Source organism: Typha latifolia, chromosome 14, assembly GCF_019914945.1.
Source record: "Typha latifolia isolate L0001 chromosome 14, TyphaL0001v2, whole genome shotgun sequence".
NCBI lineage: Eukaryota > Viridiplantae > Streptophyta > Magnoliopsida > Poales > Typhaceae > Typha > Typha latifolia.
Genome location: NC_133099.1, coordinates 817601 through 838793, shown reverse-complemented (window position 1 = coordinate 838793; position 21193 = coordinate 817601). Strand labels below are relative to the sequence as shown.

General features: G+C 39.8%; 7 protein-coding genes across 7 annotated transcripts; 3 read left to right on the top strand and 4 right to left on the bottom strand.

Annotated features, from left to right (window-relative positions):
• Positions 1-170: 170 nt before the first annotated feature.
• Positions 171-2071, top strand: LOC140800870 (pentatricopeptide repeat-containing protein At1g06143). The gene has a single exon (XM_073155768.1). The coding sequence runs from the start codon at positions 328-330 to the stop codon at positions 2038-2040; it is 1713 nt and encodes a 570-aa protein (XP_073011869.1). The 5' UTR covers positions 171-327; the 3' UTR covers positions 2041-2071.
• Positions 2072-2251: 180 nt separating this feature from the next.
• Positions 2252-3394, top strand: LOC140800872 (peptidyl-prolyl cis-trans isomerase CYP19-3). Its single transcript, XM_073155770.1, has 2 exons — positions 2252-2360; positions 2735-3394. The coding sequence occupies exon 2, from the start codon at positions 2750-2752 to the stop codon at positions 3272-3274; it is 525 nt and encodes a 174-aa protein (XP_073011871.1). The 5' UTR covers positions 2252-2360; positions 2735-2749; the 3' UTR covers positions 3275-3394.
• Positions 3395-3479: 85 nt separating this feature from the next.
• On the bottom strand, positions 3480-5076 carry LOC140800871 (anthocyanin 5-aromatic acyltransferase-like). Its single transcript, XM_073155769.1, has one exon. The coding sequence runs from the start codon at positions 4945-4947 to the stop codon at positions 3592-3594; it is 1356 nt and encodes a 451-aa protein (XP_073011870.1). The 5' UTR covers positions 4948-5076; the 3' UTR covers positions 3480-3591.
• Positions 5077-5943: 867 nt separating this feature from the next.
• On the bottom strand, positions 5944-7598 carry LOC140800669 (RING-H2 finger protein ATL16-like). Its single transcript, XM_073155439.1, has one exon. The coding sequence runs from the start codon at positions 6989-6991 to the stop codon at positions 6050-6052; it is 942 nt and encodes a 313-aa protein (XP_073011540.1). The 5' UTR covers positions 6992-7598; the 3' UTR covers positions 5944-6049.
• A 2208-nt stretch (positions 7599-9806) lies between these two features.
• LOC140801023 (2'-deoxymugineic-acid 2'-dioxygenase-like) lies at positions 9807-11787 on the bottom strand. Its single transcript, XM_073156003.1, has 4 exons — positions 11527-11787; positions 11157-11404; positions 10772-11093; positions 9807-10152 (listed from the first exon to the last, which is right to left on the bottom strand). The coding sequence occupies exons 1-4, from the start codon at positions 11731-11733 to the stop codon at positions 9904-9906; spliced, it is 1026 nt and encodes a 341-aa protein (XP_073012104.1). The 5' UTR covers positions 11734-11787; the 3' UTR covers positions 9807-9903.
• Positions 11788-12950: 1163 nt separating this feature from the next.
• On the bottom strand, positions 12951-14477 carry LOC140801225 (2'-deoxymugineic-acid 2'-dioxygenase-like). Its single transcript, XM_073156237.1, has 4 exons — positions 14184-14477; positions 13862-14109; positions 13446-13770; positions 12951-13370 (listed from the first exon to the last, which is right to left on the bottom strand). Exons 2-4 carry the CDS (start codon positions 14077-14079, stop codon positions 13119-13121), a joined length of 795 nt encoding a protein of 264 aa, XP_073012338.1. The 5' UTR covers positions 14080-14109; positions 14184-14477; the 3' UTR covers positions 12951-13118.
• Positions 14478-16183: 1706 nt separating this feature from the next.
• Positions 16184-16516, top strand: LOC140801093 (ethylene-responsive transcription factor ERF095-like). The gene has a single exon (XM_073156096.1). The coding sequence runs from the start codon at positions 16184-16186 to the stop codon at positions 16514-16516; it is 333 nt and encodes a 110-aa protein (XP_073012197.1).
• The last annotated feature ends 4677 nt before the right edge of the window (positions 16517-21193 follow it).

Sequence of the window (21193 nt, the reverse complement as noted above, 5' to 3'; positions counted from 1 at the left end):
AAATAGCAATGGGTGAAAGCGATTAAAATGACAGTTCAGAGGACTAGTTTGATTTTATGCATGACTTAGGGGGGCAATTTATAATTTACTCTAAACTGTAAATTGATGCAAATATAGGAGCCCATTTATTATGGCTCATTTAGCTCTTCAGGGAGCCCGGCCTCGTATTGGCCCAATTGTTGTAATTCTTAAAGTTTAGTTGCGAGCTCATCAGCAGAATTTTTACCCAAAAAATTTCGTTTCTTTGAGAAAGATGTGCGATCTCAAAGATTCCTTAACCCGTTCGCTCTGTGGCCTTCAAATTGCATCTTGCTGGAATCCTCTGATATGATCTTTAGGACCAAAACTCTATCCTTTTGCTATTCAAATCACCAGATCGCCTATCGACTGCAGCAATGCAACGCATTCCAAGAGCTGACATCCATTCATGCAACCATGATCAAGACCATTTCCAATCAGGATTCGTTTTTTATGAACCAGTTTATCACTGCTTGTTCTCGGCTCCACCAAACAAATTATGCGTTTCTGATGTTCGCCCAAATGGCTGAACCAAATGCCTTTGTGTATAATGCTGTTCTTGGAGGGCTCGTTCAGCATCTTGAATCATTGAAGGCCATTAGATTGTACATCGACATGTTGAAATCTTCAGTGTCCCCGACAAGCTTTACCTTCTCGTATCTAATAAAGGCTTGCTCACAGGTATCGGCTCTTGGGTTGGGAGAAGCAATTCATGGGCAGATCAGAAAGATGGGTTTTGGATCACAGCTTGTTGTTCAGACCGGATTGGTGGATTTCTATTCCACTTTAGAGAAAATTATGGATGCGAGGAGGGTGTTTGATGAAATGTTAGAAAGAGATGTTGTTGCCTGGACTGTGATGCTTTTCACCCACGCTCGTGTTGGGGATATGGATTCAGCAAGGACAGTTTTCGATTATATGCCACAGAGGAGTACCGTCTCATGGAATACTATTATAGCTGGGTATGCAAGGTTGGGCGATGTTGAGATGGCTGCTTGTCTGTTTGATGCAATGCCTAACAAGGACTTGGTCTCCTGGACCACTATGATCTCTTGTTATTCACAGAACAAGCGTTACAAGGAGGCGATCGAAGCTTTCAAAAGAATGACGGCGGTAGGAGTAAGTCCTGATGAAGTGACAATGACTACCACTATCTCTGCATGTGCCCATCTAGGTGCTCTTGAAGTGGGGAGAGAGTTGCACCTATTTGTAACCCTCAATGGATTCACTCTTGATGTCTATATAGGTTCTGCATTGGTTGATATGTATGCAAAATGTGGGAGCATAGAAAAAGCTCTGTTGGTCTTCTACAAGTTGGTAGAGAAGAATCTATTCTGTTGGAACTCTATAATTGAAGGACTAGCGGCTCATGGGCGTGCTAAAGAGGCACTAGATATGTTCTATAAGATGAAGATGGTTGGTGAGATCAAGCCAAATGGTGTAAGCTTTTTGAGTGTTCTAAGTGCTTGTACTCATGGAGGCCTCGTTGAAGAAGGCCGTCATATTTTCTCAAGCATGATAGACGATTATTTGATCTCTCCTGCGGTGGAGCATTATGGTTGCATGGTAGATCTTCTTGCCCGAGCTGGTCTCTTAAAAGAGGCATTGTGTCTGATACAATGTATGAAGATCGAACCAAACTCTGTCATATGGGCAGCTTTACTCTCAGGATGCAAAACTTGTGGCAACTTGGAGATTGGAGAGGTTGCTATGAGGGAGCTATTGGTTTTGGATCCTAGCAACACTGCACATTACATGCTTCTGGTTAATATGTACGCGGAGACAAGACGTTGGGCCGAGGTTGAGGAAGTAAGAAGGGCTATGAAAGGGAGAGGAGTGGAGAAGAGAGGTCCAGGATGCAGCTGGGTTGAGATTGATAGGGTTGTCCATGAGTTTGCTGCATGCGATTTCTCTCATCCCTCTTCTGATGACATTGTAGTATTGCTAGTTGAATTGGATGGACAGCTGAGACTTGCAGGATATTTACCCAGACCTGGATTGGATATTTCTCAGTTTATGTAATATTCCTTATTTAAAATGTTGATATTCTCCATTTTGTCGTGTGCTTTAAATTGTTATATACCATGGTTGTTCTTTTTTTGACAATACATACTGTTTTTGCTATTAAGTTGTTATACAGAACTACAGAAGAAAGACGCAAATTTGGGCTCGATCTGCCTAATATTATATTTTAGAGGGTTTATTCTGTCAATTTCCTAAATCCCAAAACCCTAGCCTCATCTCCAGATATAAATTGACCTAAAGCCCTAAACCCCTCAGACCCTCACTGAGCCGCCCATCTCTTACATCTCCTTCCTCATACATTCTCCCACCTCAAAAAGGTGAGATATCTTTCTTGTTACAAGCCACAATATGTTCTTCAATTCATTAGGATTGTTCTATTTTCCTTCTTTAATTTTTTGCAATCCGAGATAGATAGCGAATGATTAAAAAGCACATATCGAAGGCTTGCAGGCAATAAATCAAAAGCTTGTTGAGCTCAAAGCTTGTGCGATATTGTCATCGTCTTCGTATAAAATGATCTCCTGCAATCTAAATTGCGGAGATCATACTATGTCGACGGAAATCTTTTTAACTTTTAACCCATAAATCTATGCTCTTTTCTTCTCTGTTTTATATATACGTGGATGTCTTTATTTATGGATATATTCTAGTAGAACGAAGTATTAGTGATGTTTGCTGAAATGACTGAAAGGGAGGGCGACACAGAATGGCGAACCCCAAGGTGTTCTTTGACATACTAATAGGCAAGGCGAAGGCCGGCCGCGTCGTGATGGAGCTGTTCGCCGACGTCGTCCCGAAGACCGCCGAGAACTTCCGGTGCCTCTGCACCGGGGAGAAGGGGATTGGGATGTCTGGCAAGCCATTGCACTACAAAGGCTCCACATTTCACCGGATTATTCCAAACTTCATGTGCCAGGGTGGTGACTTCACTAGAGGCAATGGCACCGGCGGCGAATCCATCTACGGGCACAAGTTTGAGGACGAGAACTTTAAGTTGAAGCACACTGGCCCTGGTGTGCTTTCCATGGCCAATGCCGGCCGTGATACGAATGGATCGCAGTTCTTCATTTGCACGGCGAAGACCGCGTGGCTCGACGGCAAACATGTCGTTTTCGGGAAGGTACTCGATGGGTACAACGTCGTGGAGGACATGGAGAAGGCCGGATCCGAAAGTGGGAGGACTTCGTCGACGGTGGAGATTGAAGACTGTGGGCAGCTCACAGAGAGCTAGATCTACGAAGTGTTTTATTTGCTAGTTCTTGTGTTAAAGGTTGAGACACTAATAAGTTGTTGTCATTTCGTTGGAATGAAATTAACAAGCTTATAGTTGTTAAGCTTGAGACACTAATAAGGTAGCCAATGAATCATATTGAAGAACAATATCGCTCATCAAAGTTGCAATCAAATGGATCATAATTTTCACAAACCAAATACCCTCAGCAAACAATGGAAAATTTATTGCAGCATTCAACAAAGCAAAAAAAAAAAAAAAAGAAGATTTTGCATAGATTCGACCAACAAGATTGGATAGGAAAAGCCATAATCTCTTCACAAGATCTTCAAACCATCGGAGAAGCAAGAAGAGAAGCCATCCATCTCAGCCCTTGGAAGCACCAAACCGATCTCAATCCCCCCTTGCTCCTCTCGGCTCTCCGCAAGAGAGATCGTCCCAGGAGTCTTCTCTATCGACATCAACTCCACCTTCTTCGGCTTCCCCAATCCGAAATCCACGTCGTACACCTTGTACCGCGGCGAGCCGCCGACTGACATGGGCTGCGACGGGATCAAAGACATGATCTTTTGCATCCATCCCTCCGCCCCTTCCAAGACTCCGTCTTCCAACCTTTTGATGGCTCTTCCGATCGCCAGCGCCGCGGGGAAGACGCCGTCGTTCTTTAAGAGATCATCCATGGAGGCTTCCACGAAACAGGGACGAAGGCAATTGCCGAAGTACTCGCCGGGGACCGGCGGCGTGAGCCGCCCCCTGCACTCCACGGAGAACAAGAGGTGTGCGGTCTCCTTGTCGGAGTATCCTCCCTGAGCTTTTATCAAACACACCCAGGAGAACGCGCATGCCACCACGAACGCCGAGCAGTGCGGGGCGGCGGCGGCGCCCTCCGCCGCCTTGGCTAGTATTCCTCGCTTGAGTCTATCGATTTGCTCCCGCGTTAGAGAGAACGACGCGATGACCGAAGCTGGCTTAACGATGTTGGTAGTGTGTGGGGGAGGAGGCGGCGGCGCGTTGGCTGCCAATTGTTTCATTTCCGACCAAGTCTTCGAGTACAAGCCGTTGGTGTCGGCGATCACCGCCCGATCGTAGAACGGCGGCGCGATAGAAGACGCGCCCCCGCCGAGTTTGCAGATGGAAGACCATGTCTTGACGAAGTGGATCGAGCTAGAATCGTCACAAGCAACGTGATGGATTGCAATCCCGATGCTTATGCCGCGATTGGGGAAGACGGTCACCTGCAGCGCGGTTAGAGGAATCGAGCCGTCGTCCGATTTGGGCAACTGGGGAATTAAATCAAACAGCTTGGCGTAGTCGCGAGGGGTATCACCCGAGAGCTCGTCGAAGTCGGCGTCGGACTCGGAAATGAGGAAAGGGATAGAGTCGCCGTCTGAGTAGGAGTACTCGAACAGATCGGGTTGGAGAGACGACGGTTTGACGCGACCGGCAAGGAAGTGGAAGTGTTGTAGGGCGAGGGAGAGCGAGGATTTGAGGACGGGAAGGAGGTGGGAGACGAAATGTTCGACAGAATGCGTGAACGGGTAGAAGAAGAGGCGCTCGACGGGGCCAGTGTGGAGCCAGACGACGTCGAAGAAGGTGAAGGGGAGGGTGGAGTCCAGGACTGAATTGGGTGGCGGAGAGACTTGGATCTGGTCGAGGACTCGGATGGAAGCCATAGAGAGAGACGGACGGAGGAAGGAGACGGAGACCAAATTGCTTCACGTTGAATATGAATTGGATCTACCGCTCATAATCTCCCATTCATTATTGATGGATAGACTTTAACCATTACGGTGCAATTATAGTCGCACACCTATCTAACACACCTTCTTTTTAAAAAAGATAAATACCTAACAAATATTTTTCTTTCTTTCTTTTAATTTAAGCGCTAGAATGTTATTTCTAGCATTGTCTGATACAAAAAGACATTTAAATTCTATCAAACTTTTAGTTAATATACTAACTCATTCAATTTAATTGTGGATATATTACTTCAAGCTAAATGTCATTAAATCATCACTTCAAATCCTCGTACAATGCTCCTCTAAATTAACACATTAAATCAAGCCATCAAATCTAAATAATTTTTTGTTACCATAATAAATTGTTTGTGAATGGATCGACCCTGCGGCCCACCGAACTATATCAAAGTTTGGTGGTACCTACCTAACGCACTCAGTGGTGGAGAAAGCTTGAGAAGCCTTGTCTGAAGCAGTGCTGCAGGAATTTCCAGCATTCAATATATTAGCTTAGATTAGTACAACAGCTATGCTTGTGCTGAAAGCATGAATACAAATAGGGCCAATCTAACTTTTCTTTGATTTAGAAATGGCTTTTCTGGATCGAGTTCTTCATCCCAGGGAAATAAGAGAGTGAGTTCCAAAAAGTGCCAAATCCTGCGAGTTATTAAACTCTGTTATGTAAGAAAATCATACTAGACAATGTTTGTAAGAGAATAGAAACCAAATTCTTCATAACCTGTCTGAAGTTCAAAAGACATTTCGCGGATGACCAACGTGATTAAAATCATGCAAGAAGGGAGTGATCAATTGATCATAACCAAATTAAATGGAGAAGCTGCACAATGATTCAATGAATTGTTCATAATAAATATGGCTTTAGAACTCAGAGTTCTCTCTTTTTTTTTTGTTAAATCGCAATTAAAGATGATATTATATGCTTCAAAAATTCATACACAACCGATATCACAAATCCCACTCAAAACGAAGGGAAGAAGAGTTAAATCTAATGACATCCACACACAAAAAAAAAAACTAATTAGATGGGTAGAACAGCACTCCTCGAGCTTCTATGATGCCCAAATTTGAACAAAGATCTCCTTAATCTCCCTGAACTATTACTAATACTACTATTACTACTACTCTCGCCGTTAAATCCAACCTCTTGGATTGGTCGGTTCTGCTGCAAGATGGCCTGTACAGCCACATACATCTGCCAATCACTAGAGGAATCCATGGAAAAAGACCTCCTGATTGGTTGCACACCAAATTGCTCATCTTTGCTTCGTACATCAATGCACTCATCTCCCATGCTGCCTCCTTTCTTGAGCTTAATCCCCTTCTCCTCTCTCTTTCGTGGCAAAGATTCCATTTGGGTCATTGCTCGGTCTTGATCAATTCCACCATCTCTGATATCAATCACTACGTCTTCTTCATCCCGACGAGTGGTGGGGGCTACGAAGTGGTCTGCTAGAATTGGGGTGGTGGTGGTGATGGGCGACCTGCAAAGGGGGCAATTTGCGTTGGTTTGGAGCCAAGTGTCGATGCAATCTATGTGGAAGACATGGAGACAATTGGGCAATAGTCGAATCCTCTCCTCTTCCTGGAATTCGTTGAGGCAAACGGCGCACTCGTGGAAGGAGCTCTTCTCTGCGGCATTGGCATTGCCTCCTCTGTTGTAGCGAAATGTTGGGATTGCTTGAATCGCCGACTCGCCGAGGCCGCGGCCTACGATGACCGTCGAGTAGGCGTCCACGAGGCGGTCCTCGCGCCGCCGCCGGGAGCGCGAGAGGCGGCCGACGACGTCGGGGCGGTGGAAATTGAGGCAGCACTTGATCACGAAGATGTAGTAGCTCAGGAGCAGGATGGAGGTGGTCAGGATTCCGAGGATTGAAAGGGCGAGAATGGGGAAGCTGGTGTCTGAGGAGGAGGAATGCGACGGCGGCGGAGGTGGAAGGAGGGGAGCAATCTCTGGATCCATTAATGAGTTAAAAAAGAAAATTTGAGATTTTGGTAAGAAAAAGGTGAAGGTAGCTAGCAATGTAAAGACGCTGGAACGTGGGTGGAAGTGTAGGAAACTGAGATATGATTGTGGAGAGGAGTGTTTGAAAAATGAAAAAGAAGCCAACTTGAATAATGGGTCAGTTTGGAAATGGGAATCCAGGAGTGGAAACTTAGGAAGAAAGTGATGTCAAAAGCTTTGATGATGGCATGGAGAGAAGATAACAAAAGGTCGGTTGTTGGAAGGTTGGACTTGTGCTTGTGGTATTAGTGAAGGATTGTGGGAAACTGAGACCTCCTCCTCTTCTCTCTTCTCCTCTCCCACAACCCCACCTTTCTAGATGGGAATGCAGAGGATCCAAGATTGACCCAAGAAAGAAAAACAATTTGGCCCTCTTGTTGGTCAACAAGATTCTTTCCATAATCTCTCTGATAAGATAGTGATTAGACCTTGAATAGAAACCATTTCAAGATGTCCAAGACACTGCCTGAAATGGAGACTGATGGGTTTCTTTTTGTAGCTATACTGGAAGGTTATGTATAATATTTGACTGGATTCTCTTCCATTGAAGAGACTTCACACTACGGCCATAGCAGGAAGGAGACAACATTAGGTCTACTCAATGAACATGGCGATCACTGTTGCTCCTGTTACATTTTTCACCCCCCCCCCCACATAACAAAAAAAAAAACTGTCAATTAGTTTATAGGAAACTCTAATGCTCGTTATTAATGTTCATTAGAGACTGGGAAAAGGTACAGCGTTAGGAATAAGAAACTAAAGAAAGACCCCACAAAAGTCTACGATTGCCGGTGGAGTGGTAGCGAAATGTGAGGAAAGACTGGCGTTCTTGACTGGCAGAAGATTTTTTTTAAAAACAAAACAAAACAAAAGATTGGCAAGTCAAAAGCGTGTGATTTATTCAACTCAGAGTAGCAATTCCAGCACCAAACAAGCCTTAGATTGTGAATAGCAAAGAAACTCAACCCCTCCTCCACTCTCCTCCCTCCCCTCCGACTAGTCTACTCTGTTAACTCCGACACATGCGGGAAGAGTAATGATATTAAGAGTAGAAGGTAGATGGGACCATCTGCGGACTTTTACCAACATCAAATCATGGAATAGGATTGAGAGAAAGGAGCAAAAATTGGGAGTTTTTGATGTGATGTGATGGTAGAATGATCTTGTCTGGTACACGAATCTCTGGGCACGGCGTGCGTGGTTATTTTGAAGAGCTAGTTGTATAGCTATAGTCTATAGATTCTTTCACTTTGGCCAAAAGGTATTGAATTCTTTTAATATATTCAAGTGAACACGATCGATAATAGTCTAATACGTGCGACTAATAATTTGACACGCATTGACTACATGCAATCAGTCATCAAGATCGAAAATATATTTTGAATTAAGAGATGAGTTCTCAAATCACGTAATGGAAGTGAATATATACTATATATTGATATTTTTTTCTTTTTGGACAAAAGATAAGAAGCCCCGTTTGTGTTTCATTGTAACATTAAATAACATCTCTAACATAATACCAATTATTTACAGCCACCACATAGGCCCCCCATCTACCCAAAAACACCTACTGTCCATATAGTCTATCAACACTGAAGGGGCCAAAAACACTAAAATACCAAGTCCAGCATCATCATCTACCCACCAACAAGCTACAAAATAAACATGAGTTTAAAGCCAACAGAACAACTGGTTACCAGAACTAGAAGTTCATCACCAAAACACAATAGAAATTCTCCAGCCAGCATCGAACTGCCTAACCACCTCACTTTGAGCAATCTTCGTAGCCAGCTCTCCTTCACTGTCTACCCATTGTAAGTCTAATTTCTCCCTCTGTCTTTAAAAATTCAACTATTCCTTTCAAGCCAAAGGCTCAAAATTAGGGCCGCAATCTAGATCAGAAACAACTTAGCATCAATCCCCTTGGTAAACTTTCTTTCTTCCACAGACCATTCCTTCACATGATTTGGGAAGGCCATGAATCCAATAAACAAACTCATGTTGTGAAGGATTCTTTTCACATGCCAGCATTTTAAGAACAAATAATTTACTATTTCCTCTTTGGAGTAGAATACATAATCACCATTTCCCTTCCAACTTTTTTTGATTAAATTATCTTTAGTTAGAATTTTATTCTGATACATCAGTCATATGAAAGCCCAAACTTTTAGTGAGATCTAGCTTGACATGTTTTAAGTTTAATTATACGGGGATGATTGATTCATGGACTCTAGAATTATATAAGGATAATATATATATATATATATATGCTCAAATCTCATTCCAGTCAACCTATTCACAAAGACATGGGCCCCTTAAAACAGAAGAAAAATAATAATAAAGAAAGAAATGACCCCCCCCCTGTCTTAAGCCTTTGCTCATACTGCATTTTTTTTTTTTCCTTTTCCCCTTTGTGAGGAAACAAAAGTCTGGACCAAAAAGTTTTCTTTTTCTTTTTCTTTTAAAGAGTAAGTCTATACATTGTTATTGATTGGTTTGGCATAAGGAACTGTTGGAATTAGAGTCCAGGGAAAATTAAAATATTTTGTATATCTTATTCTATTTTTACCTATATTTTTTCAGGTTTTGGTTCCATACGACTAGATCAAATTGGTCTATTTACATGTGATATATATAAACTTAAGAGAAATATACACGTAGACAAGATATCTTAGAAGGGTCTTCTGCTGACTGTGAGTTATAATCATAAATATACAGCTACTATTTAATTCACACTAGCTAAAATAGATAAGCATCAAGATAGACCAGCACATATGAAACCTAGTATCTGATTGTTTATTTTCTCCATTACATAGCACACCACTCTATGTCTCTATTTGGTAGGATGCAAATTACATCGATGCAGTCTATTAGCTCTGGATCTTGTAGGCTTCCAGTACACCCTCCCTTTTACCTGCTACGTCGTAGTAAACACTGAGAAAATCTTTGAAGAGGAAGGATTTGTATAGTGGAGGGTTGTTTTCGTCGATGAGCGGTTGCGCCGGAGCAATCAGGCTATCCATTGCAGGCATGATGAAGGTGGCAATCGATGTTCTTGAAACAGATGAATTCGTCACAGCTCGATGCTCCACACTCTTCAGCACTCCATTAGTAATTATCTGTTCAAAAATGACATAGCTACTAGTATGAATGATATCCACGTTAGGGTAAGAAATATGAAGCAACTTAGTGCTTGTGAGCACTTTCACACAACATATATAAAAGTTTCAATTTTTATGATGATGAACCATAGAGAAATCTTCTGGATTGAAATCATAGCATTACTAATAGCTGAACAGCTCTATCAATCAACAAAACCTTTTTTTTTCTTTTCACAGGAGACTAACCTAACATTTCGAGTGGACTCATTAAGCTGATCAAAATGGTACTATTTTACAAAATTTGGAGACACCTCTAATTGGTGTCTGAAATTAACAGCAAAGTCATTAAGAAATGGATTGAAATCATAACAAAAGCTGAAAAGTCCTGCTTTTCCAGCAGATAACCTTAACATCATAACATTTAGATTGGAGACATCAAGCTTATCAAGATGATAGCCTTCGACAAAATTTAGAGACTAACCACTAGTTGTGTATGGAATTAACAACAAAGGCATTAAGAATTGGATTGAAATCACAACAAAAGCTGAAAAGTTCTATCAATCAACAAAAGTAACATTTAGAGTAGCCTCATCAATCTTATCAAAATGGCAGCCTACTACAAAATTTGGAGACTAACCTCTAGTTGGTGTCCAAAATTAACAACAAAAGCATTAGGAATGGGCTCAATACCAATCCAACTCCCTTTGTGGTTAATCTGCAGTCCACTAACAATCCCCTGAACAAGAAGGGTGATCAAATTCCGATCGCAATGAGGTGGCAATCCAAGTGTTAAACTCGGATCCGGACATGGCGCATAGTAATTCGCGTTAATAAGAACTTGGCCTCCACTTAGATCTCCTTCAAAGTAATCCTCCTTTAGCCCAAGTGCATCACAAATCAACTTCAAGAGCTTCATAGCAACCCCTCTCACCTCCACTATGAATTTTGCAAGAACATCCCTACACAAACACATGCACCATTAATTAAGGTATTAACACAACAAAATGACCACTAGATTTTACTTTAGATTACTGGGTTTCTCCGGCCATTCATGTATGACTTCTTCCACAGGGTAACAAGCAAGCTTTAAGCAATCCCTCCAATAAAAGGTTCCATCTTTTCCATACATAGTGCTCGCAAGGAGTCTATTAGTCTTGCTTGAATCCTCTGAGTAATACGGGGCCTTGTCCTCCATTGGCATCTTGAAGAAGTCCTCGGATACAACTATCATGTCATTGATCACTTGCTCCGCTACGCCATGGTTAACAACCTATACGATAAATTTTTTTGAAAAAGAACAGTACCGAATGGAGCGCGTCGACGCAAATTCAGTTAAATATAGGGTTCTAAATGCTCATTTCTCTAGAAAAGGAGGAAAGAGGAGATACCCACTTGGAAAAATCCGAATGCCTTGCCGGCCTCCATGATTTCCTGGACTATCTCATTGTGGTCGACGCCGTTAACCTCGCCGCCCCTGAGGTTGATGACGGGGAGAGTGATGGAGAGATTGACCTCTTTGCCCGGGCGTTTCTCTAGGGGAAATATGAATCTCTCAGGGACTGTTTGGTAACCTGCGCCATTGGAGAGGAGCTTCTCCATTCCCAAATCTTTGGGTTTTGGCCCCTTGTTATGTGTGGAGTTTTGGTATAATAATATAATTGAAGGGACGAGGGCATGTTTTGGTTAATCCGACAGAATTGGGTACGAAAATGTTTTTTTTTTTTTTCAATCAGTTCTTAATACACAAATTTTATAAATCACACCCTTGTATTTTGTATTTTATGATTCATACTAAACTCTAATGTTATTTTAACTAAAAGATATCGACCAAATTATTAAAACACTCTTCTTCTTTTTTTTATGCCCCTTCTTTAACGAAGTCATAAAAAATTTAAATATTTATAAATTATTTTATATATTATAACAGAATATTTATTTACTAATTAAACGGAGAGCATTAAATAAGAATTAAAAAAAAATAGAGCTTAGATTGCAAAAATTTTAAAGACAAAATATGAATTACAAAATAAATAAAATATAAGGTGTAATTTATAAAATTCTCTAAAAAAATAAGTTTACATAAAGTATAAATTATAAAATAAATAAAATATAAAATATAATTTATAAAATTCTCTAAACAAATAAGTCCAGTGGCAAAAGAAAAGAATAAACCCCAAGAGAGAAAGGGAAGACGAATCGATTGGGCCACCTGGCTGGGGTGATGAGGTTGTGAAATTGACACGGTGAGAGATATAGCTTAATCGAGCGAAAAGGACAGTAAGTACGGTGACGAACTGCCTCAGTTGGTGTTAATGGTGTGGCTAATGGAACCAAGAAGGCGAAGAGAAAAATAAAGAAAAATCTCCTGAGAGAGGGAGAAAAGCTATCCCATTCTCTTGCTACCAGAGCTAGGGAAGGTGAGAGGGGAAATTGCTGGCGAATTTCTAATGACAGGCCAGCAACCTTTAAGCAAGTTTGGAATAGTGTCCGGCTAGATTCGGGTTAGGGTTAACTAGGTCGGTGCGGCTTTCCCTTGAGAACGAAGACAGTCGGTGGGCATTTGTCTAATAGTACAAGAATAGAGGACCAAACTGCGAATAACTACAAAAATAGCTGAGGGAATTAAGGGGCATGCGTATTATTGCCTGTTTTTTTTTTTCACAGAAAGAAATAAATAATTGGATAGGAAGAGTGTTAGGGTTCATCACATCCAGAATGAGAAAATAACGAAAACAGGCAAGTGTTCTTCTTGTCTACGCAAACTTCGAAAACATATTTATTAATGAAATAAAGATTAAAAAAGGGATAAGGGGGTTAATTTGTTAAAAAAAAAATAGTAAAATTTATATAATTTTGGCTACATTAGTATAATTTGATAGATCAAGTAAGCACGTTATCAAGTCATGAACATAACTCAAGTAATCTTGAAAACAAGTTTTTTATTTGGCCAAATTTAAAGCGGAAGTAGAAGAGATTCAAAGTATCTACGACTCCTTAATCTTGAACATTTCGAGCACATCGTCTCTATCAGCTGCTGCCACATCATAAGCACTGAGGAACTCCTTGAAGAAGAAGGACTTGTAAACAGGAGGGTTCTTCTCACTGAGCAGTGATTGACCTGGAGCTATGAAGCAATCCATCTTAGGCATAATTAATGTAGCAATTGATGTTCTCGAGGTAAATGAGTTAGTCACAGCTCTATGCTCCACACTCTTCAGAACTCCATTAGTAATTATCTGCATCAACCAAAATGAAATTGAACCCAAGGAGAAGTTGAGAAGAAAGAGTTAATTAACCAGATTAATAGTTACCTCCAATTGATGCCCAAAGTTGACAACAAAGGCATTTGGGATTGGCTCAACATTGATCCAACTCCCTTTGTACTTGGCTTGCAGTCCACAAGCAGCAGTACCTTGTAGGAGAAGTGTAATAAGATGTCGATCACAATGTGGAAGTAAACCCAATGTTAAACTTGGATCAGGACAAGGTGGGTAGTAATTAATGTTCATTTGGGTCTTTCCACCACTAAAATCTCCACAAAAGTAGTCTTCTTCAAGCCCAAGTCCTTCAGATATCAACCTAAGAAGCTTCATGGCCACCTCCCTCACTTCCACTATGTACCTCGAGAGGAACTCCCTGAGTATTTTGGTGAAAGAAAGATGTGATTTTTAATCATCACGAGTGCGTAGTTTAAAGTTAACGAAGGATGGATGAGATAATTAATTACCTAAATTTTGGGGGCTTTTCCGGCCAAAGATCCATGACTTCCTCAAGAGGATAGCACTCGAGCTTCAAGAAATCCCGCCAATAACGAGTCTCGTTCTTATCATAACTAGTGCTCGAGAAAAGCCTGCAGGGTTTGCTCGAATCCTCCGAGTAGTACTTGGCTTTGTCTTCGATGGGCATGTTAAACAACTCCTCCGCAACGCTAATCACGTCACTCATCACTTATTCTTCTATGCCATGGTTAACCACCTGCGCTTTAACATCGTCAAATTAGAGGCTAATCTTGATTAACAAGTAGCTTAAAATTTTCCAAAATACCTCACCTGGAAGAAACCAAATTCTTTTCCGGCCCACATGATCTCCTTGACGATATCATCGTGGCTGTCTCCATGGAGGTCGATCACGGGAAAGGTTATGGAGGAGGAGACGAGGCCTTTCCCTGGTCGTTTCTCCGGTGGGAAGATGTAGTTTTCTGGGACTTTTTGGATACATGGGCTATTGGAGAGGAGCTCCATTTTAGAATTTTCTTCTTCTTCTCCTTCTCCTCCTCCTTCTTCTTCTTCTCTTTTAGCTCCAAATTGCTTTGGAAATTTGAGGAGAACGGCGAAGGAACGGGGAATAACTATTAACTAGTGATGAGATCCAACTTCTATCGATATTTAATAAGATAGTGGTTTTTAATGGGCCCAACTTTTATCCATATTTTTGGGCCGAGCTTATGGGGCTATAAAGCAAAAAATTTATCTCGTCTTTCATAATATTTTTGCATATATAACCTTTTAAGATTTATTATTTGTATGTATACCCCTCCAAAGTTGATATTTACATTTATATTCTCAAAATGCATTTTATTTTTATTTTATATACCTCTTAAAATCCATAATTAGCATTAATACAACTCAAACATAATTAATCATTGAGATTTTATCAATTTAACTAACCGATAAATGATATAAATATCATAATTTCATTGTAGTTACGAGTATCTATGTTTCTTTTCATTTGCTGAATTTGTAGGTGTTAAAAAGTAACCCAGGGTTTTGAAACATATGAACTCTAAGTATAAAAATTATGTTTTACTTTCTAGCTAATTTGTAATCTAATTAACCGATTAAACTACTCAAATTAATAAAATAGCATAGGAAATGAAAAACTTCATGATGATTCGTTCAGATAGTAGAAAATTAATATAATATCATTACAATTATATATTTAGAGGGTGAATCTGATTGGTAACAGGTGGAAAAGCACTAAATTAATATACATATATATTAGTAATAATCGTAATGGTCAACAAGGGTGTCCTTTTAATGTAGCCAAGAGTTATAATGGTCATAAAGGCCCAGCCACATCTTTCTGGATGAGACGCAGACTAATTGAAGTGGACTGCACTTTAGGATTGTAAATTAACTATTTACCAAAAACTTAAACTATAATATATCGTGTGAGAGTAGAATTTTTATAAGTATAAACCAATGAGAACTAGTCATGTGTATAGCTATCAAAACGACCTTGACATGATTCCTTAAGAGATTCCGACAAAATTAGACATTAGAGAGTGGAAACATCCTTTCAAAGTGTGTAATAGGACATAGTCGAAGATCAAACATTTAACCCACCTACTTACATAATCTTTCAAGATAAAGATTTAGATTAGTTAATTTATATCAGGTACGTAGCACCACTAGCCTAACTTTCCGACGTTATTCCATCGAACACTGATGGTTCTAGAAGACGATGAATGGATGCAATTCACCAACGGAAGTAGGAATATATCTCCTAGGACGTAGGACGTAGCACGTAGGGGATCAATACCACAAAAGTCCATATCCTCGATCTTGGCGTCATATGCCTGGACGAGTCACACGTCACAGTCATGACATCACTATATTATCTATATACATTTATACACCCCCAATATATTTAATTTCAAGTATGTGGAAAAGGGGGCACGAGAATTAAAGCTCAAAAAAGATATACACAAAAGATGGCGAGCATTTAATGCAATCGAACGTTCCATTCCATACTACTCCATAGCCATCGGTCTGACCGTTCCACGTACAACGTATCCAAATCCAATTCCCCCCCACCCAACTCAACAAAGATTCCCTGTCGCTTTCACACGTGCGGAATCTATGGAGCCCGCCATGAGGAACTCTCCTGTTTAAATCCAAGCGAGAGATGGACGTTTTTATTAGCCACCGCCGCCGCCTCCGACGTGACAATTTAGCACACACCAACAGCAACAGCAACAGCAAGAAGAAGAAGAAGAAGAAGAAGAAGAAGAAGAAGAAGAAGAAGAATGGAAGGGAAGGAGGGGGAGATGACTAAATACCGGGGCGTCCGGCGCCGGCCGTGGGGGAAGTACGCGGCGGAGATACGCGATTCGAACCGGCACGGGCAGCGCGTGTGGCTGGGGACGTTCAACACGGCGGAGGAGGCGGCGAGGGCGTACGACCGCGCCGCCTACGCGATGCGGGGGCAGCTGGCGGTGCTCAACTTCCCGAACGAAGTCCATTTGCTGCGGTCCAGCGGCTCCTCGTCGGGGGGCGGCGGCGGAGGGGCGGGGAGGGAGAAGATTGAGTTCGAGTACTTGGATGATGAGGTGTTGGAGGAGCTGCTCAGGACGGAAGAGGAGAAAGCCGGCAAGAATTAGTAATTGAAATTAACCTAGATTTCATGGTGTTTTAGTGCATTCCATGCGTCTCTAATATTGCTAGGGTTTGCCAACTTAATATTATGAAGACCAATAAGTTAATTAAGATGCATCTCTACTCTTTTGTGTGTAATCAATCTCCAGTCTTCTTAGTTCTTATTACTAGGAAGATGTAATTATACTACAATATATATATATATATATATATATATATGACGATGATGGGTTGAAAATTTTCTTCACAGTTTACAGTTACACTATATACACTCTCAAGAGAGAAGAGAGAGAGAGAGAGAGGCAGAGTAGTTAGTACAAGATGACCAGAAACTTAGTTTCCACAATATAATCCAAAGAAATTAAACGCTGAGACAAAATTTTCTAATAACTGTACCAATAAAGCGAGATTAATGTAAAATTAAGCTGATATTTACTCGCATCTTTCCTTCTTCTATCTTCCAATTGGTTCTAAAGCAAAGTACTCATATGATATTGTCCTAAAAAGAACTAAAAATAAGGAAAAATATGGTAGAGTATTAAATGATAAAAAAATAAATGAATTTGGGCTCGAATTAATGATAAAAATGTATGCAGTAGAGCTTTAATAATATGTAAACAAAACATGAGATATTTTTCTTAGTAAATTTTTTTAAAATTTATCATAAGTTGCTAATTATCTTAAACTCTTAATGTTTTTTCAATAAGATGTTTTTTTAAAATAAATTTCTTTAAAATTTATGCAGTAGAGCTTTAATAATATGTAAAAAAAGATGTGATGTTTTGATAAATTCATTTAAGATTCATTATAAGTTGCTGATTATCTTCAACTCCTAATGTTGTGTGAAATTCATAAGACTCAAGACATTTATTGTTATTATTAATATTTACTATGAATATTATATAATTATCACTGAAAAATTTTATGATATCGTAATAGTCAGCAAAACTATTGTGCTCTTTCAAAAATAATATTTTATTAGTTAAATCTAACTAATCATAATTAAAAAATAATTTAATTTTAAAAATATATTGTTTTGTCTTGTATAATTATTAAAAATAGTCTAAAAGTTATCTAATATTATACCCAATATCATAGTACAACCAAATATATCTTATCTTATGTGAGATAAAAATTATTGATAAATATTTTAACTCAAAACTTTGAAAATGAGGCTATTTTATTTATTTATATATGTTTATTAAATTTAATAGTATTCTATTAGAAATAAGCATAACGACAATTCTAAAATAGTGGAAAAAAATTAGAATGATGACATTTCAAATATTTCTAGTTGCAATTATGTAAAAATTCCTATTTATTATTGCCATTTGCTCGTGAGTTAATATCCATTATTCACCTATCAAGTGGAATAAAAGATGACAAGAACCTTATTCCAAATATTCAATAAATAGTTCAAAACTACTACAAAAGGGTGCACCTAATTGGCAATCAATCATTCAACATAAGTTTGAAAATTAGTTATACGACTAAATACCAAGTCTTTCAGGATTACTTTTATATGAATGGTGGGCATCAACTCGTACAAGAAATTGATTAACATTCGTACCTTTAGATCTCGTAAAGACTATATATATTCTAACTTCTTGGTCTCAGCTAACCAGGTAACTCTATCTTCTAAGTTTTAAACAGGAATATTGCATTTCAAATCTTTCTAGAAAAGATTAAATTCCAAAATAAAAACAGAGCTTCTAGAAAGGCTGCAGTGTGATCATAAGTGTGATGATAACAAATAATAATTGGATCGTGCAAAATATCGTTTTCCAGGGAACATGTTATATATATATATATATATATATATATATATATATATATATATATATACTGTTTGGTCTTTCGATTTGGAGAAGTTTGACTCACTTTATGAGCTTCAAAAAGGCATTTGGGCTCTTTGAACGTTCAAAAAGACGAAAAGGGTTTGAAATCGATGGTCAAATCTCGACTCAAAATCTTTTGATCTTTGCTTGACCACTTCTTAGCAGCCCGCACGGCCAAATATTATTTAGACTCGTGCTACAAATGTTTACTTTATATGATATCCAAAAAAATTTCATCATGGACTAATTATTAATGGAGAAAAATAAAAAGGTATATCGTATGTTTCGAGAACGGGGAAGTTCGCTATTCCACTAGGAGATAGATTAAGGGTATCTTTATCAACTTGTTCGTGCTTATAAAATTTATTATAATTTTAGTAATTTATTAATCCTACAGATTTAGGATTTGGGCTTTTATAAATGTGATCAAAATCACGATTAATTCACACTAAATCCACGGTCAATGGCTAATCCTATGGGCCACTAAATTGGCTTTTGAATGTAATTAAAATCGTCTATTATTAGGTCCAAACGGTTCGTACTGTCATCATAAAGTTGTTGTGTTGTTAAATCCCAATTACCCAAAATTATAATATCAACTGGCTCTTAGACATTCTCGTGCTGATTAAAGGTAGCATTTTGTACTAATTTAATGGGATCTTTTGGCTGTAAGTAGCTATGGTTAGTTGAAGTGGTGTACAACTGTAAATTAACAAAGGTTTCTATTACATTAGGATAATAACATAATACTATAATTAACTTTTATAATGAAGTCTCATCTCATTCTATTGTCCTGAGCAACTTTTTTTTTAAAGAAAGCCTGTAGACTGATGTTTTATTTATCTTGCAAATTATTACAACTTGATACAAATAAAAGAAATAGGACATCAATCCTTTAACAAGTCATACACTTAGCTTACAAGTAGACTAACCAAATAAATACGCACATTATCAAGCTTTGAACATAACCCAAGTAATATTGCAGAAAACAACGGAGATAAGACCAGGGGTGTCAAGCTTGTCGAGCAACTTGGTCAGAGCTAAGTCGAGCCCGAGCCGCCGAAAGATGCTCGAAATTAATATCGAGCCGAGCCTGAGCTGAAGCCGACTTGCTCAGGCTCGACTCGATCGGCTCGGTATAAAACTAAATTAGAAAACCCTAATCCCAAAATCTAAGTCCCACATCCCCTCCCCGCCTCCTACCCCAAATCTAATTTCCCCCTACTCGTCCCCTCGAACTGCCGCCGCCTCTTCCTCCTCCTCCTTCAACACTCGGCAGTCGGCAGTTCAGAACTTCGGCAGTCGACACCCGTGCTAGTCGTCTCCTCGAGCTGCCGCGGTGCCGCATCATCAAGTTGCCACAGACCCGCAGCAGTCGTCTCCTCTAAGCTTCGCCTCACCTTCTCCAAGCTGTCACTGCCGCGTCGTCCTGCTCCCGCGGCAGTCGTCTCCTCTACTCTCCGTCTCACCTTCCTTCTCCAAGGCGCCGCTGCCGCGTCGTCCTCCTCCCGCGGTAGTCGTCTCCTCTAAGTGTCGCCTCACCTTCCTTCTCCAAGCCGCTGCCGCGTCGTCCTCCTCCCGCAGCAGTCGTCTCCTCTAAGCTCCACGTCACCTTCCTTCTCTAAGTTCGGCTTGGGCTCGAATTAGCTCGGTCCAACTCAAGCCAGCTCGGCTTGAATGAGGCTTGATAATAGGCTTGTTTTAGGCTTGGGCTTGGCTTGGCTCGGCTCGGGCTCGATCAGGCTCAACTTAGGCTCGGCTCGAGCTGAGGCGAGCCGAGCCTGAGCAACAGCCGGCTCGCTCAGGCTCGGCTCTTTTACACCCTAGATAAGACATCCATCTTGAAAACAAGCCTTAGCAGCACCACGAGAATGAGCATTAAAAACCATAATAGAGACCGGTGTGGCGGGAGTGGATTGGTAGTAGGATGGGGGTGAGGGTAGGGGTCTTTGGCAATGAATAAATTAAGACCCTTTAAAAAAATAATTAAGCAGTCCCAAGTTTAATAATTACAACCAAATAAATTAAGACCCCTTTTTAAAAAAAATCACATTAATCTATACGATTAAATTAAAGGCCATTTCTATTATAAATGCTCATGCTCATGCTCATACCCATACCATACCCATACCAATAGATACTAATCTCAGCTTAATCTATTAATTTTAGTTAATCTAGATCCATTGTATCACGTGATTTGTTGCACAGATCTATTGAGTTACCCCAAAAGAGTAAGCCAATCATGGAGCCCTATATTAATATTAAAACTTTCATGTTGTTTTACCGATTTCTACTTTCTACCCCTTCTCGAGACCAAGTCTTAAATTGAAATTAATATTGGATGAAGTTTGAATTAAAATTATATTAATTTGATCTGATTTTAAACCTGAGTTAAGCTTAAGTTTAAACCGGCAGTAATTTCCAGTCCCAACCAATTCATCCAGAACTTAGAACTTGATCTGATTCCTAATCCTGTCAATAAAATCCAAGTTTTAGTTGCCAAAGTCGAGAATTAGACAGGTGAGGTCTAAGTAACAAGATCAACTTATAACTTTGGAAGCAAATAAAATTAAGACCATTCTTTAATCCCACTATGACCAAGTAAAAAGGTCATTCTCTGGTGTTCATACGCAGTACCAATTAAGAGATAATGATCATGCCTAATCTATTAGATTTATTTAATCTAGATCCATTGTAGGACGTGACGTGCTAAGATCTAGAAAGTTACTGATGGCTGCCCAAGTGGCAGGCACTAATTAGTTCATTCATGGGCCCACGAAGGAAAGTTAGTCAACGAGGTTACAGTGGATCTAAAGGTTCCTTTCCTTTTTTGGACGAAGAATT